This window comes from Manis javanica, chromosome 17 (genome assembly GCF_040802235.1).
Source record: "Manis javanica isolate MJ-LG chromosome 17, MJ_LKY, whole genome shotgun sequence".
Taxonomy (NCBI): domain Eukaryota; kingdom Metazoa; phylum Chordata; class Mammalia; order Pholidota; family Manidae; genus Manis; species Manis javanica.
In genome coordinates, this window is record NC_133172.1 from 53656567 (window position 1) to 53670748 (window position 14182).

General features: G+C 42.7%; 1 protein-coding gene across 12 annotated transcripts in view; it reads left to right on the forward strand.

The window, feature by feature from the left end:
* The window catches only part of ZFP1 (ZFP1 zinc finger protein), a 28402-nt gene extending 14890 nt beyond the window's left edge, over positions 1 to 13512 (forward strand). For 3 of the 12 annotated variants that reach the window (XM_036993849.2, XM_073225525.1, XM_036993851.2), the window contains 2 exons: positions 3918 to 4044; positions 5718 to 9220. In XM_036993849.2, coding sequence (XP_036849744.2) covers positions 3918 to 4044; positions 5718 to 6799 — 1209 coding nt within the window. In that variant the 3' untranslated portion in view covers positions 6800 to 9220. The other 9 variants (XR_005054653.2, XR_012126523.1, XR_012126522.1 and 6 more) reach the window with 9 other exon arrangements.
* The last annotated feature ends 670 nt before the right edge of the window (positions 13513 to 14182 follow it).

Here is a 14182-nt window from a genome sequence, read left to right on the forward strand (position 1 = left end):
CTTTATCAGCTTTTGCTTATCTGGAAATGATTTAATCCCTCCTTCAAATTTAAATGATAATCTTGCCAGATAAAGTACTCTTGGTTTGAGGCCCTTCTGCTTCATTGCATTAAATACTTCATGCCACTCCCTTCTGGCCTGTAAGGTTTCTCTTGAGAAGTCTGATGATAGCCTCATGGATTTTCCTTTGTATGTGATTTTTTTCTCTTTGCTGACTGCTTTTAATACTCTGTCTTTATCCTTGATCTTTGCCATTTTAATTAGTATATGTCTTGGTGTTGTGTTTTTTGGGTCCCTTGTTTTTCAAGATCTGTGCACCTCCATGGCCTGAGAGACTATTTCCCTCCCTATGCTCTCTGGAGATTGGGGAAATTTTCAGCAATTACCTCCTCAAAGACACATTCTATCCCTTTTTCTCTCTCTTCTTCTGGTACCCCTGTAATGCAAATATTGTTCCGTTTGGATTGGTCACATAGTTCTCTTAATATTCTTTCATTCCTAGGGATCTGTTTTTTCCCTTGTGTGCCTCAGCTTGTTTGTACTCCTGTTCTCTAATTTCTATTTCATTTAATGTCTCCTCTACTTCATCTAATTTGCTTTTAAATCCTTCCATTGTATGTTTCACTTCAGATACTCTATTCTTCAATGTTTGTATGTCATTCCTGAATTCCTCCCTGAGTTCTTAATATTTTTCTGTGGCTCCATGAGCATGTTTATGAATTTTATTTTGAAATCTTTTTCAGGAAGATTGATGAGCTCAGTTTCACTTGGCCCTCTTTCTGGTGTTTGTGGGATTTTGGTTTGAACCAGGTTCCTTTGAAGTTTCATATTTGTCAGTGACGCCCTCTAGTGCCCTCAAGTTCTACTCTCTGGAGCTGCTCAGCCCCTGGAGCAATGGTGGGGGTCGCAGGTGTACACCATTGGTGCCTGTTGGGAAAAAAGTCTTTCCTGCTTCCCAGCTATACTGCTTGTCTCCACTGCCAGGGCCAGTGGGCTGAGCACGCAGGAAGAAGCCTCTGTGCTTTGCACTTGTAGCTGCTGTAGGCGGGACCACCCACTGGCTGGCCTGGTGCAATGGCGGGGGCAGCTGGTTTGCAATCTGGTGCCAGCCAGGAGGAAGGCGCAGCAGGCTGCATATCACAGTGGTGGGGCGCCTCAGAGCTGTGTAGCCAGCCAAGGGGATGGAGAGCCTGAAGCTCCTGAAAGTCCCCAACATCCTGGGCAGAGTGTGCCCAGGCAGTTTTGTCCACCTGTCCTTTCTCCTGAGCAGCAAGCTCTGTGCAACCCTTGCCCCTTTAGCAGCCCTCTCGCTATTAGGAAGTCTCTCAGACTGCCCGCCTTTCTTTTGTCTCAGAGCAGCTGGATGTCGATCCCTCTTTTCCACAAGTGGCTGGAATCTGTCTCTCCAAGTAGTCCGCCTGTCTTAGCTGTCCAACCCCACTAATCTGCCGAGCACTATGCATGTAGGTTCCTGCCCCCAGAGCAGATCTCCAGGGCTGGGTGTTCAGCAGTCCTAGGCCTCCACCCACTCCTCACTCATTTCTCTTCCTCTCTCTGGTGAGCTGAGGTGGGGAAAGGGCTTGGGTCCCTCTGGATCACGGCTTTGGTACTTACCCTTTTCCTTCAGGTCTGCTGGTTTCCCCAGATGTAGGCAGTCTGCCATAGTCTTCTTTCCAGTTGCTCTTTCAGGATTTTATGTATTTGTTATATTTTCATATTATATATTGTTTTGGAAGGAGGTTTCTGTTTAACCTCTCACATCGCCATGTTTAATCACAACATAGGTGGTTTTTAAAGTTACCAAATGGTCTTCAGATTTTTTTCTGTCCTTAAGGCTTTTTCCTTTTTTTTATTTATATGCTTGGTTTTCGAGTTCTTTTTGTGACTTGTTCCATATTTATATGCTTCCACATTTCTTTTGCTTCATGGGGATTGTTTGTTATGTGAAAACCATCATATATATAGAAGAGTGTTTAAGATACACATGTGGTATAATATATGTGTATGTGTGTATTCATATATATAAAATCCCATGTATCCACCACTCAGGCCAAGAAATAGAAATTAGCCAGCATTTCTACCTTGCAAAATTCTGTGTAGCTAGAATCAGCCCATTTGCATTGCTATATAGTGCTCAGTGGATTGGGTATATCACAAGAAATTAGTCTGCTGTTTTTCCAGCTTTGTGTGCTTGTGTAAAATGATGCTATGAACATTTTTTAAATATAGAATTATCTTTTAATTTTTTAAATAATAATTATAAATTTATTTAATTTTATTAATAAAATTAAATTTTATTAATATTTTATTGGCATATTAGTTTCAGGTGTACAACAATGATTTGAGATTTGTGTATATTGGGAAATGATCATCATAAGTTTAGTTAACATCTAATGCCATACATAGTTATAACTTCTTTTGTTGCATTGAGAAATTTTAAGAGCTATATTCTTAGCAACTGTCAACTATGCAATACAATATTGTTAATCGAGTCACCATGGAATACATTGCATCCCCATAACTTAACCTGGTCTGTAACTGGAAGTTTATACCTTCAGATCTTTCACCTATTTCACATATCATCTACCTCCATCCTGTGGCAACCACCAATCTATTCTCTTATTTATAAGCTTGATTTTGTTTTTATGTTCCACATAAAAATGAGATCATAAGGTATTTGTCTCTCTCTGATTTATTTCACTTAGCATCGTGCCCTAAATGTCCATCCATGTTGTTCAAAATGTCAGGGTCTCCTTTTTGTAGCTGAATTATATTCCATAGTGTATATATATATATGCTGCCTTTTCTTTATCTATTCATCGTCTGTCTGTGGACCTTGGTTTATTTCCACATCTTGGCTATTGTAAATTTTGCTGCAGTGAACATGGCGAAGCATGTATCTTTTCGAGTGTTTCTGTTTTCTTGAGATAAATACCCAAAAGTGGAATTGCTGGATCACATGGTAATTCTGTTTTTTTGAGGAGCCCTCATACTATTTTCCTTTAGTGGCTGCATCACTTTAATTTCCTACCAACACTTGTTATTTCTAGTTTTTGAGCTAGCCATTCTGACAAGTGTGATATTGAGGTGATAGCTCTTGGTAGTTTTGATTTGCATTTCCCTAATTATTAGTGATGTACAGCACCTTTTCATTAGTGATTTCAAGTACCTGTTGGCCATTTTGTATGTCCTTTGGAAAAATGTTCAGATCCTTTGCCCATTTTTAGTTACTGTTTTTTCGCTTTTGAGTTGTATGAGTTCTTTATATATTTTGGGTATTAAGACCTTAGCAGATACATGATTTGCAGATATTTTCTTCTATTTAGTAGATTGCCTTTTCATTTTGTTGATGATTTCCTTGGCTATACAGAAACTTTTTAGTTTGATGTAATCCCACTTATTTTTTATTTTTCTACCGTTTTTATGGCTTAGATACAGTAGAGAGACCTTTAGTTATGCCTGATATTTTTTTGTCTTATAATTGAAAATTCATCTTCTGCCTTTAAATATTTAAAGCTTTAACTCTTTAGTAGTGTGTAGTTTGCTGCCACAAGAAATCATACCCATATAAGTGTCAGTCATAACTGTACTAGTGACATTAAATATGCTTATCATGGTGATGTGTTTATTTCCCTGTACCCATCTTCAGGAGAGAAACAGTGGTTTATTAATCTTAGATAGCTGTCAAATATGACAGTGTTGAAGATATAGGGAATCCTGAATAAATGCTTTATTTATAAAAATACTCTTTGGAGGCATAACAAAACATAGTGAAGATGTACAGGTGTACATTTTGTATGTATGTAAATTTTCATGATGAATGACTCTTACAACATTGTAAGGATAAGTTTTCATAAATCCTTTCTATATCACCAAATGTTGATCATTTCAGAATAAATAGCAATATGCCATTTCAGGAGTCGGTTTCATTCACGGATGTGACCGTGGACTTCACTCAGGAGGAATGGGAGCAGCTGGACCCCTCTCAGAGGATTCTATACATGGATGTGATGTTGGAGAATTATAGCAACTTACTCTCTGTGGGTAAGGACAGCTTCCAGGTATAGCTCACTTTTTGCTTAATAGCATTTATATTCTTTCTGAGTTACCAAAAATGATGAGCTTCTGAATTACTAAATTATTTAGGCTTTGAGTTTCAGGTGTTAAAGCTGAGAGAGACTCTGACAATTCTACCTTCTTTATTTTGGGGGGGATTTGTGAAGTCTAAGCAGTTAGGAGCTGTGTTCCATTAGCAAGTTCTCTAATATTTTCAAATCAGAAGTGATTTTTAAGTTGGAGCAATGAGAAGAGTTGAAGATAGCAAAGTTAGAACCACCAGTGCAGAACTTTCCAAGGAAGTTGTGGGAGATGAGAGGGAGAATCAGAAGCCAATGGAAATAATATCCCAGGGATTATGAATGGGTTGGTACTTTTGAAGTATATTTTAGGAACCTGTTTTTCAAATCCTTAAACCTTTAGAGATGTCTGAGAACAGCTGGCTCATCTGTATAGCTCAGATCTCTGACTCATATCTCCAAATAGCATCTTGTTCCTGCTTTTTCTTTCTTGTTTAACTTTTATAGGTATTTGCCTCTCACACTTGAGCCTTGATACTTGTCTAACATGTCTTATGTCTTAAACCTTTGTTTTGCAATTAGTTGCTCTTTCATTAGTATTCTTGGTTTGCCAGAATGGTGATTTATATTTTAGGTTATGGGAATTGGTGTAGTGGCCTCAAGGAAACTGCAGCCATTTCAGTGCAAGAGTGTCAGCATTGTCCTGGTCACAAATGGTGGCAGGATCACAAGAGTCAGGAATAAGCAGTAATATGTAGATGAGGGTATAAGGCTTGTTAAAAGCTGTAGCTGAGGCTGGGCGAACTTGGTCCCTAAGGTCCCTTTGCATGAAAGCAGGAACAAGACTGGTTTGGGGAAGAGATTAAACATATTAAAAGGAGAAATATCAGATGTGATGGTAAAAACACATTCTCTCTCCAGCAAGTTCAGGAGCAAAAGCTAGTGGAACTAGCAGTAGCAGTGAGTGATTCTGTAAGAAGGATCTTGAATCCTTGGGTTTATGTTTTCCACAGAACATAAGCATTTCTGGATCTTGCCATTTGTAAATATCTCACTTCAGAGATTTGGAGTTTGGCACTGGGATTATCTCTGCAAGCCTGTGAGAAGTGCTGCCTGTAGGAGGCTACTCGTATAGATGAGCAGAGGAGAAAAAGGAAGGCACTAGGTGCATGGAGGCGAGGTGCCAGTCTAGCCGTGGTAACTCAGAGCCTAAGTACTGGTTGCTCAACTCAGATCGGCCTAGGTTTTTTCCCTTAACATCTTCATCTGCTTATTCTCTTGGTCTGTGCTAACTGCCCTTTGTCCTTGAGGACACTGTGTGTGCCATTCATCCCTGGCGTGACCAGCCTCCCCACATCATTTGTGCCCTGTTTGCAGCTCTGTTTTTTTTCACGTCACACACTCCGAGGTCATTTTGTAAGATGGCAATGCTACTTGTGTCTAATGTTGGTTTCTGCTGCCTTTGCCCCACGCTTTGTCTCTTAGAGTTTAAGAGGTAGGAAAAATTTGCACTGGGGACTTGAGATTGTCAGACTGGGTCCCAAACTAAAGAGGCCGCCCTACAGTGGGGCACTGAGGAGACTTGACAGTGATGAACCCCACAGTGAGAGGCTGACCCGGTGTTCATGTGCTCTCTCCTAGAGGTGTGGAAGGCTGATGAGCAGGTGGAGAGGGGCCACAGCCACCCAGACGAGCAGGCGAGACCATTTATAATCTTTAAGAACCAAACCCCAATTGAGGAAAGAGGTAATCTCTTTGGAAAAACATTTAATCTGAGCACAGACTTTATTTCCTTAAGACAAGTACCCTATAAATATGACTTATATGAAAAAACTTTGAAATCTAATTCAGACCTATTTAATAGTAGTAGAAGCTATATGAGAAAGAGAGCTGATGAGTGTAATGGATTCGGAAAAGCACTCCTCTATCTGAAGCAAGAGAAAACCCACCCTGGGGTAGAATACTCTGAATACACCAAAAGTGGAAAAACCTTTAGCCATAAAGAAGCCATTTTTAAACATCAGAAAATTAGAAATTTGGTACAACCATTTATTTGTAATTACTGTGACAAGGCTTTCTCCTTTAAGTCACTGCTCATTAGTCACAAGAGAATCCATACTGGAGAGAAACCTTATGAATGTAACGTGTGTAAGAAAACCTTCTCCCATAAGGCCAACCTCATTAAACATCAGAGAATTCATACCGGCGAGAAGCCCTTTGAATGTCTTGAATGTGGGAAAGCCTTCACCCACCAGTCGAACCTCATTGTCCACCAGAGGGCGCATATGGAGAAGAAGCCCTATGAGTGCAGTGAATGTGGCAAGACGTTTGCCCAGAAGTTTGAACTCACTACACACCAGAGAATCCACACAGGAGAACGGCCCTACGAGTGCAGTGAGTGTGCAAAAACCTTCTTCAAGAAGTCAAACCTCATTATACACCAGAAAATTCACACAGGGGAGAAACGCTATGAGTGCAGCGAATGTGGAAAATCCTTTATCCAGAACTCACAACTCATTATACACATGAGAACTCATACGGGAGAGAAACCCTATGAATGTACTGAATGTGGCAAAACATTCAGCCAGAGGTCAACTCTTCGATTACATTTGCGAATCCATACAGGAGAAAAACCATATGAGTGTTCCGAATGTGGGAAGGCCTTCAGCAGGAAGTCCCGACTCAGTGTCCACCAGAGAGTTCATACAGGGGCTAAACCCTGAGACTGCAGCCAGGTTGTGCGGTGGAAACCCTTCCACCAGACCCCTTCCGGCGGCTGAGAAGCAGTGAAGGTACCGGAGGACACACAAGCTATCCACTCAAAAATGTGTACAAATAGGGCCTCCTAAGAAGAGTAGTGTATTCAAAGTTAGGGTACGGGACTGAAGGATTCACATCAGAGTATACCAATTGTAAAGAGACAAACAAAGCTGCATCACAATGAACATTTTAAAATCTTGAATGAAATATTCTGGGCAGCAGCATAAAGGATCTACAGACATACCCTAAGAATTCAGTGGGTATGTGTGAGATCGTGCCACAAAATACAAATTGTGCATTTTAGACCAGCACATGTGAATTTAACATAGTCACTGGGAGTTTGAAATTCTTGTCCTCTGATTATTAGGACACAAGATTTTCCATACTAAACATCCCGTGTTTTCAGTACCCTTACAACCCAGCATGCACTGCAGATGAAATGTGTAGTGGATTGTCAGCAGCTTGCAGCTTGTTCTCCTACCACTTGCTGGTATTTTTAAGTTGGTCTGACCATTGTTATTGGGCTGCCTCATTAGTAAATAGAAGGCAGTGTTGGCGTTTTAATCTGCTTCTGGGTTTGCTAGATTTTCTAGAAGCGTTATTTACATGACTATGCGAGTGAGGTAATTGGAGGAGGTGGAAGGAGCAGAAGGAGGCAGGTAGGGTTCCGTCCTTCGTGTGCACCACCAGACGAGGGTGGGCGAGGCTCGAGGAAGAATTCCCCCATCCATCGCGCTCTCACTGTTTTCCAGTGGGGTGTTTACAGACAAGTGCATGTCATTCGCCAAAATATTGTTTAACCCAGAAACTTACTTGTCTTTTCGTGTGTTTCCCTGTTTCTCTTAACATTTTTATAAATTGTCTTGCAAAGAAGTAGGATGTGTAGATAGTCCACAAATGTTACATTTCAGAGACCTTAAAGGAAAAAATAATTTATTCTAAAAAACTGTCAATAAATGTCTTTTTTTGCTTTTTAAAATTTGGATATGTTTAGTCCACTTTCTAAATAAATTTCTGCAGTATTTGGTCTAAAGGAGGCACATTCTACTTCCTTGAGGTTCACTGTCAACCAAAGCATTTCCCTTTGGAAACTGACTTAGTGTAAGTCGTGCATTAGAATTGTAAATGGCAACTGTAACTGGCTTTTTTTATGTTACTTTTGAAGATCATTGATGTGCTGTGGCTATATATGAATGTGAGTGACTTTCTGAACAAATTTACCAGAACTTCCATAGTCCAGTAAGTCTTTGTTTTTCTAAATTGTCATCTACTAGTGGCAAGGAAGCAGAAGAGAAGGTTAATTTCATACATAGCTGTTAGAAATGTAAATTGTGACATCCTCCTTGGAAATCATTGTGACTCTGTCTTTTAACATTAAGAATATATTATACTCTTTAATACCAATCTTTAAGAAGAAAAGTACCAGTACTTAAGATTATATGTTTATCAGTGTATATTGTATATTTTGATAAGGACAAAAAAAGGAAATAATGTGACTATCAGTAAGGGAATGATTGAGTAAACTGGTATAAAAATATATCATGGCTGGATGGTTTTCTATGAAAAAATGTGTAGGGGGAGCAAATGCCTCCAGGTCAGATAAGGAAAGCAAGGAAAAAGAGTATGTGTTTGTACACCAAGTTTTGTAAAATAAAGATCTAAGAATCTTATGTGTGTATATTTGCATATAATTTTATGGGCCTAGAGAATAGAATTTTCCTACTTCAAAAATACAATCATAATTCCATTGGAAAATTTTTCATGCGTTCCTTAGTCCCTAAATGAACACTCATTTATACTAAAACTGTTACCCATTAAAGTGGGCCCTGTTAGTTAATTAACATTAGCATAGCTAAGGCAGGCTAAGCTGCACGGCGGCTCGCCTCTGGCTCTAGCTGTCACAGCTGCCTCGTGGGCTCGACTTGAACCTGTATTCTGAACAAAAACACATATTTGACATTCATTGTTCCTGCAGTGGAAACGAATCCAAAAACAGATGATAGTAAAGGCAGAAAAACCTATGGAAAACTTTCAGGGAATGCCAGCGATACTACTATAAATGAGCGAATTACAGATGCTCTGAGAAAACACCTGCCTACCTGAGCAGCTGCAGAGGTGACCATGGGAGTGACTGTCCTTTCATGAGCTCCTTACTCCCAACACTTTAAAAATCCAGGTCAGAACTAAAAAAAAAGTGCTTTGTGGTCCTCATAAACCAAAGCATTTGTAGATGGAACTCCTAAAGACAGGTCCTTACAGCCTGGGCGAGGCCACAGCCCAGAGGTTCAGGGTGCAGGACAAAACCCAGCTGGTCGGGGTGTTCCCAGGTGTGGGCCTCTCACTCCAGAGCCCATGCCCACCCGCTGCCCTTGTCCCGTGACTGTCTTTATTCTACTGATATTTTAATTTTGGAGATTTTCTTTACATTTCCATAAATAACCATTTTTGTAACTAAAATGTTTACATATTTTAGCTTTTTCACGTTGTTCTATGTATAAATCTGAAGTTGGGGACCATCTTGGTATATAGCTGACTTGGATAATCTGTTTGGTGTCATTCTACTGTTGGTAAGTCTAAGGACTAGTTGAATGGGGATGAGGTGGTAGTGATGTGGGGCAGGGACCTGAGACAAGCATCATGATTAATTTTTCAAACAGGCTGAGATACAAACAGTGTAAGAACAGGAGAGAGTCTATGTTGAGGCTAAAATTGTGTTTTAAAAGTCAGGAAGTTAGGAAGTAAGCTTCATAACATATTCTTTAGTAAACAGACAATAACTCAGCCCACCTTGGGAGCAGGGCAGGAGGTCTCAGGCATCTTAACTGGAATTTTCCCAGAGGGAAGCTGCTATCCTGGGGAGGAACTGGGTCAATAAATTTCTTGTATTACATTTATTTTGCAGAACTAGCTGGAGGACTAATAATAGAGGAGAGCAGATGTGGTGTCTTTCACCAGAGATAAGCAACTTGAGACCACTTAACAAGTCCACACCCCTGGCCCTCTGTCACATTCTTGAAAAATGCTTAAAAGAGGGACCCCCCCCAACCTTTCAGCGCACCTCCTCGCTGAGGACCCACACTTTCCTTTCTTTAAATGTGTAACTTTAAATAAAGCTGTCTCACTGCTCAACAAGTGCGTTTTGTCTCTCTGCTTTTCCAGTGGTAAGAGTCTTTTTCTTTGCTATTTCATTTTATTTTCAAGTCTCCACTTCGTCAGCACTTTATTTCTGATAAGTAGGGAGAGAGACTGCTAAGAGCTCAGATTTGGGCCTGTGAGTTCTCGTTGCCTACATGAATGATCCTGACGAACCTCTAGCTGCAGGAGCCTGCCTGAAAATCTCCCTTTGGGATGTTTTCAGAATATGACGTCCCTCCGTCCCATGCTCCGTGGCTGACTCCTGGGGTGGTGGGGGCTAGCCCCCACACAGTGCGGATCCAAGCGGACGCTGGACACCAGCTGACCCTGGCTTCAGGAGCCGGCCAGGGAGACTGCCCTATACTGACAAGTTCAGCCCTCTCTGCACTTTCCTGTCCTCAGCTGCCTGCAAGGCTGCTGCCATTCATTACTACTCTCGCTCTATAATGAATTCCTTCTTTACCTACAGTCTTCCGATCTGCTCGAGAATTCTTTCTCGTTCATAGTCAAGAACCCTCCCCCCGTCCAGGCTGAGGTTTCACCTGGTGCACAGGGAGATTCCTCCCAGAAGCAGCTGCCTGGCAGCAATAGCATCCTAGGCAGCAGGCACAAAGCTTGCAAAGACATGGGTCCCGGGGCGCTGGGAGAGGAGGGGCTTTGTGGGATAAGCTGAAGGTTTAGTCCCAGCCACCCTGGCTGTTGCCCTGTCACAGTTGCCACCCTTGGCCACAGTTTGTCCTCCTCTTCGTCTGTGTGACCAACATAGGGCACTGTCCCCACAGGGCAGCTGGGTCTGGGAAGTCTGGAGCCTCTGCCACCCCAGGCCATGCTTGGCACTAGTTTTTTTTGGCTCAACTGCTTATATGATTGTCCCATCGAACCCTACTGGCCAAAGTACAATGGACTCATGGCACTAGGTCTCCAGAGTCTTCAGACTCCACTGGGTCTGCACTCTGGTATATTTGAAAAGAATTCCCGTAGCTCATCCTGCTGAGCAGAAGTCAGTGGAACATGGCTGCGACCCTCTGCTCTGTTTTCCAGCTCTTACTTAGCTCATCGTCGGTCACCTTATCCTCAGGACTTCTCTCTCCTCCTCCCCCCCGGGGAGAGGCTGCCCCTCACTCTGAGACATACACATTGAATCCTTTTGTGTGTAACACAGGTTTCAGTAAAGGAGAACCTGCCTTTCTTGGTTTTAAAAGGACTGTCAGTTACAGAAAATATACCAAAAAATAAACCAGAACATCCCTGTAAAGGTGGGTGGGGGTCGTGAAGGAACCCAGAAATGGCCACTGAAGAAGTAAGTTACTGGAGAGTAAAGGGAGCCTAATATAAACCCCAGACCGTGGCTGTTGACCGTAATCACGGATGTAGGGAGACATTCATTCATTCATTCATTCATTCATTCAAGAAAGATCCTGAGCACCAAAAATGGAACAGGCATTGCAGGGGGTGACCAAGGGCTCCTGCCTGTGGGGCACTGCACCCCTGGAGCAGACAGAACACCTGGGCAGAGGACAGGCTATGTGAAGCTGGAGATCGAGGTCTGGGCTAGTGAGAAAACTGAGAAGCCACTGTGGTAAGGAATAGCATCGTTTGCTTTGTAAAAAGTGAGTGAGCTTGATGCTGACTGGGAAGAGGATTTGGGTGGCTTTACCTCTTAGGAAGAGAAGCCTAAGGGATGAAGTGCTGCTGACTCATAGTTCCCATTTCAGTTGCTTTCACCAAAACTCCTTCAGACAGTAACCATGTGCTCCTTCTGTCTGTTCCTGATGGGTGGTAACTAAAGAGAAACCTTGCAGGAATCCAAGTTCACCTCATTCCTTCTTTCTTAGGAGCATTGCTGGTGTTTGCCCCAAGCCTCTTGCCTCCAGCCCGTCCAGACTTCATTGCATCACGGATCCAGTAGAGCCTGTCCATTCATTGCAGAAGAGGAGGAGCAGCCAGTTGGGGAAATGGGAGAGGCCAGGACTGAGCGGAGGCTGTGCACTTTGAATTGAGAGGGAGAGACGGGAAGCGCACCTCTGAAGGGAGCAGGAGGCCTGTGGGACTGCGGCCTCAGATTTTGCCCAGGACCACAGACACTGATGCTGAAATAAAGCCAGGCTTTGTCTATGATGGGGACCAGGCAAGGGGCATGGCTGGGGCAGGCTGTGGTCAGTTGGCTGGGCTGTAGGGGGTATAGGAGCAGCCTGGAGAGTAGGCACAGATGGCCAGGCCTGGGCAAGGAAGGGGTAGCTAAGAGGTGCCCTGGGACACACACCATCCCTGTTGGAACAGGCCATCTAGAGGTTGAGTGATCAATAGAGCTGGGAAAACATGACCTCAGGCAGTCAAACTGCAGAGGATGCTTATTATGCCTCCCCTGTGGCCTTAGGAGGTCAAACACAACAACATTTACCACCAGACCAGCAGTAGTAGTAGCAATAGTACTGCTATTAGTAAATAGCATGGTAATATGGTGGTAAATGGCTATTTCTTGCTCTGCCCTCATCAGTTTACTGGTTTCCTTATATGCATTCACTCATTCAGTAGTCAAATAAGCCATGAGACAAGTTTATTACTTATAAATGAAGGAACAGGTTCCAAGAAGCTAAGAAATTTGCTCAAGGTACATAATGTGGTACAATAAGGAGAATATGAAAAGTTAAAGTTGTATTTTGAATCTAGAGGAACCACTGAAAAAATGGGCAGAGATATCTAAAAAACCAATAAATTAAAATGGAATTCTAAAAATATTTTTAATCCAAAAGAAGGCAAGAAAGAAGAAAGGGACAAACAAAACAGTAAAATGGCAGACCTAAGTTTAGCTGTATTAACAAGAGGCAGAAATGGTCAAATGGATTTTTAAAAAAATCAAAAACTAAACTTAATTGTTACCCAAACAATTCAAACTATATGCTCTATGAGAATCACACCTTCAATATAAAAACAGGATGGAAAGTAAGTTGGTGAGAAAAATATTAAATGTAACCTGCAAACATAAAGTGTGGAGTGGCCCTATTAATCTTAGATTAAGTAGACTTGGGGGCATATCAAGAGAGAAAGGGAAGACAAGGCACATGCATGTGACTAATAAGAGCTTCAAAGTAGACAAAGCAAAAACGGACATATTTAAAGGAAGAAAAGACGTAGTTGGATATTTTAATACCTCTCAGTAATTGATAGAATGACAAAAATTTAATGAAGATACAGAAAATACCAATAACACAACTAACCACCTCGATCTGACATTGATGGGACACTTCACCAGCTGCAGAGAACATTCTTTTCAAATGCGCATAGCATGTTCACCAAAATAGACATGCGTGGGGCCATCCAAGTCTTAATATGTTTGAAATTAAAATGAGTAGCAAAGTGACTGGTGTTTAAGCACCTGACAGCTGTTTTTTTTACTGTGACACAAGTGCCTGACTTATGCTTTTGCTTGCCGAGGCAGCCACTAGCGAGAAGCCATCTGGAAGAACACCTTGCGGATCGGCTGCGCGACTGGATAGAGCCAGGCCTCCGCCTGCCCCCCAGCGTGTGTCCTAGAGATCTCTGGCTGACTTAGACAGCTGACTGACCTCTTGTTTTTCCCTCTCCTACTTTAATTACCGCTTTTCTCTTTCAAATTCACCAATAAAGAGTGAACCCACAAAGCCCTGGCCCCCCACGCTTGACACAACTCCAGGCCCGCCCTTTCTCTCCCTCCCCCCACTGTCCCCACCAACCTGGCTGGTGGCCCCAGGCCTGCCATGCATCCTTCAGAGCCTGTGCTCGCTTAGCTGTGGGATCGTCCCTGAAGTGCCCTGACAGTCATTGCTGAGGGCATCCTGCTGTCATAGGACCACAAGGGCTGGTCCAGCCTCAATACTGGTACCCAAGGGAGAGAGGTGGGGGCCCAGAGGAGTCCCCCAGGGCATGGCTTGCCCACTCGCTCTCTGTAAGCTGAGACAGGCACAGAACAGCTGGCAGAGGGCAGGAGGTTGTGACTGCAGCTAACCCAGGGCAATGCTCTCAGCTGCAAGTGCCATGCTGACTGACTGGCCCAGGTGGGAAACGGGGAGGGACACTGGTTGCTGGGGTCTGTCACACTGCTATGTGCTTTAACATGTATGCGTTGCCTGCTGTATCCAATCCAAAATGTCACTGCTGCCGTAATCTGGCCGTCTCCCCAGAGCAGCGGGACCAAGGCCAGTGGTCCAACAGGACGATGGGACCACTGGGTG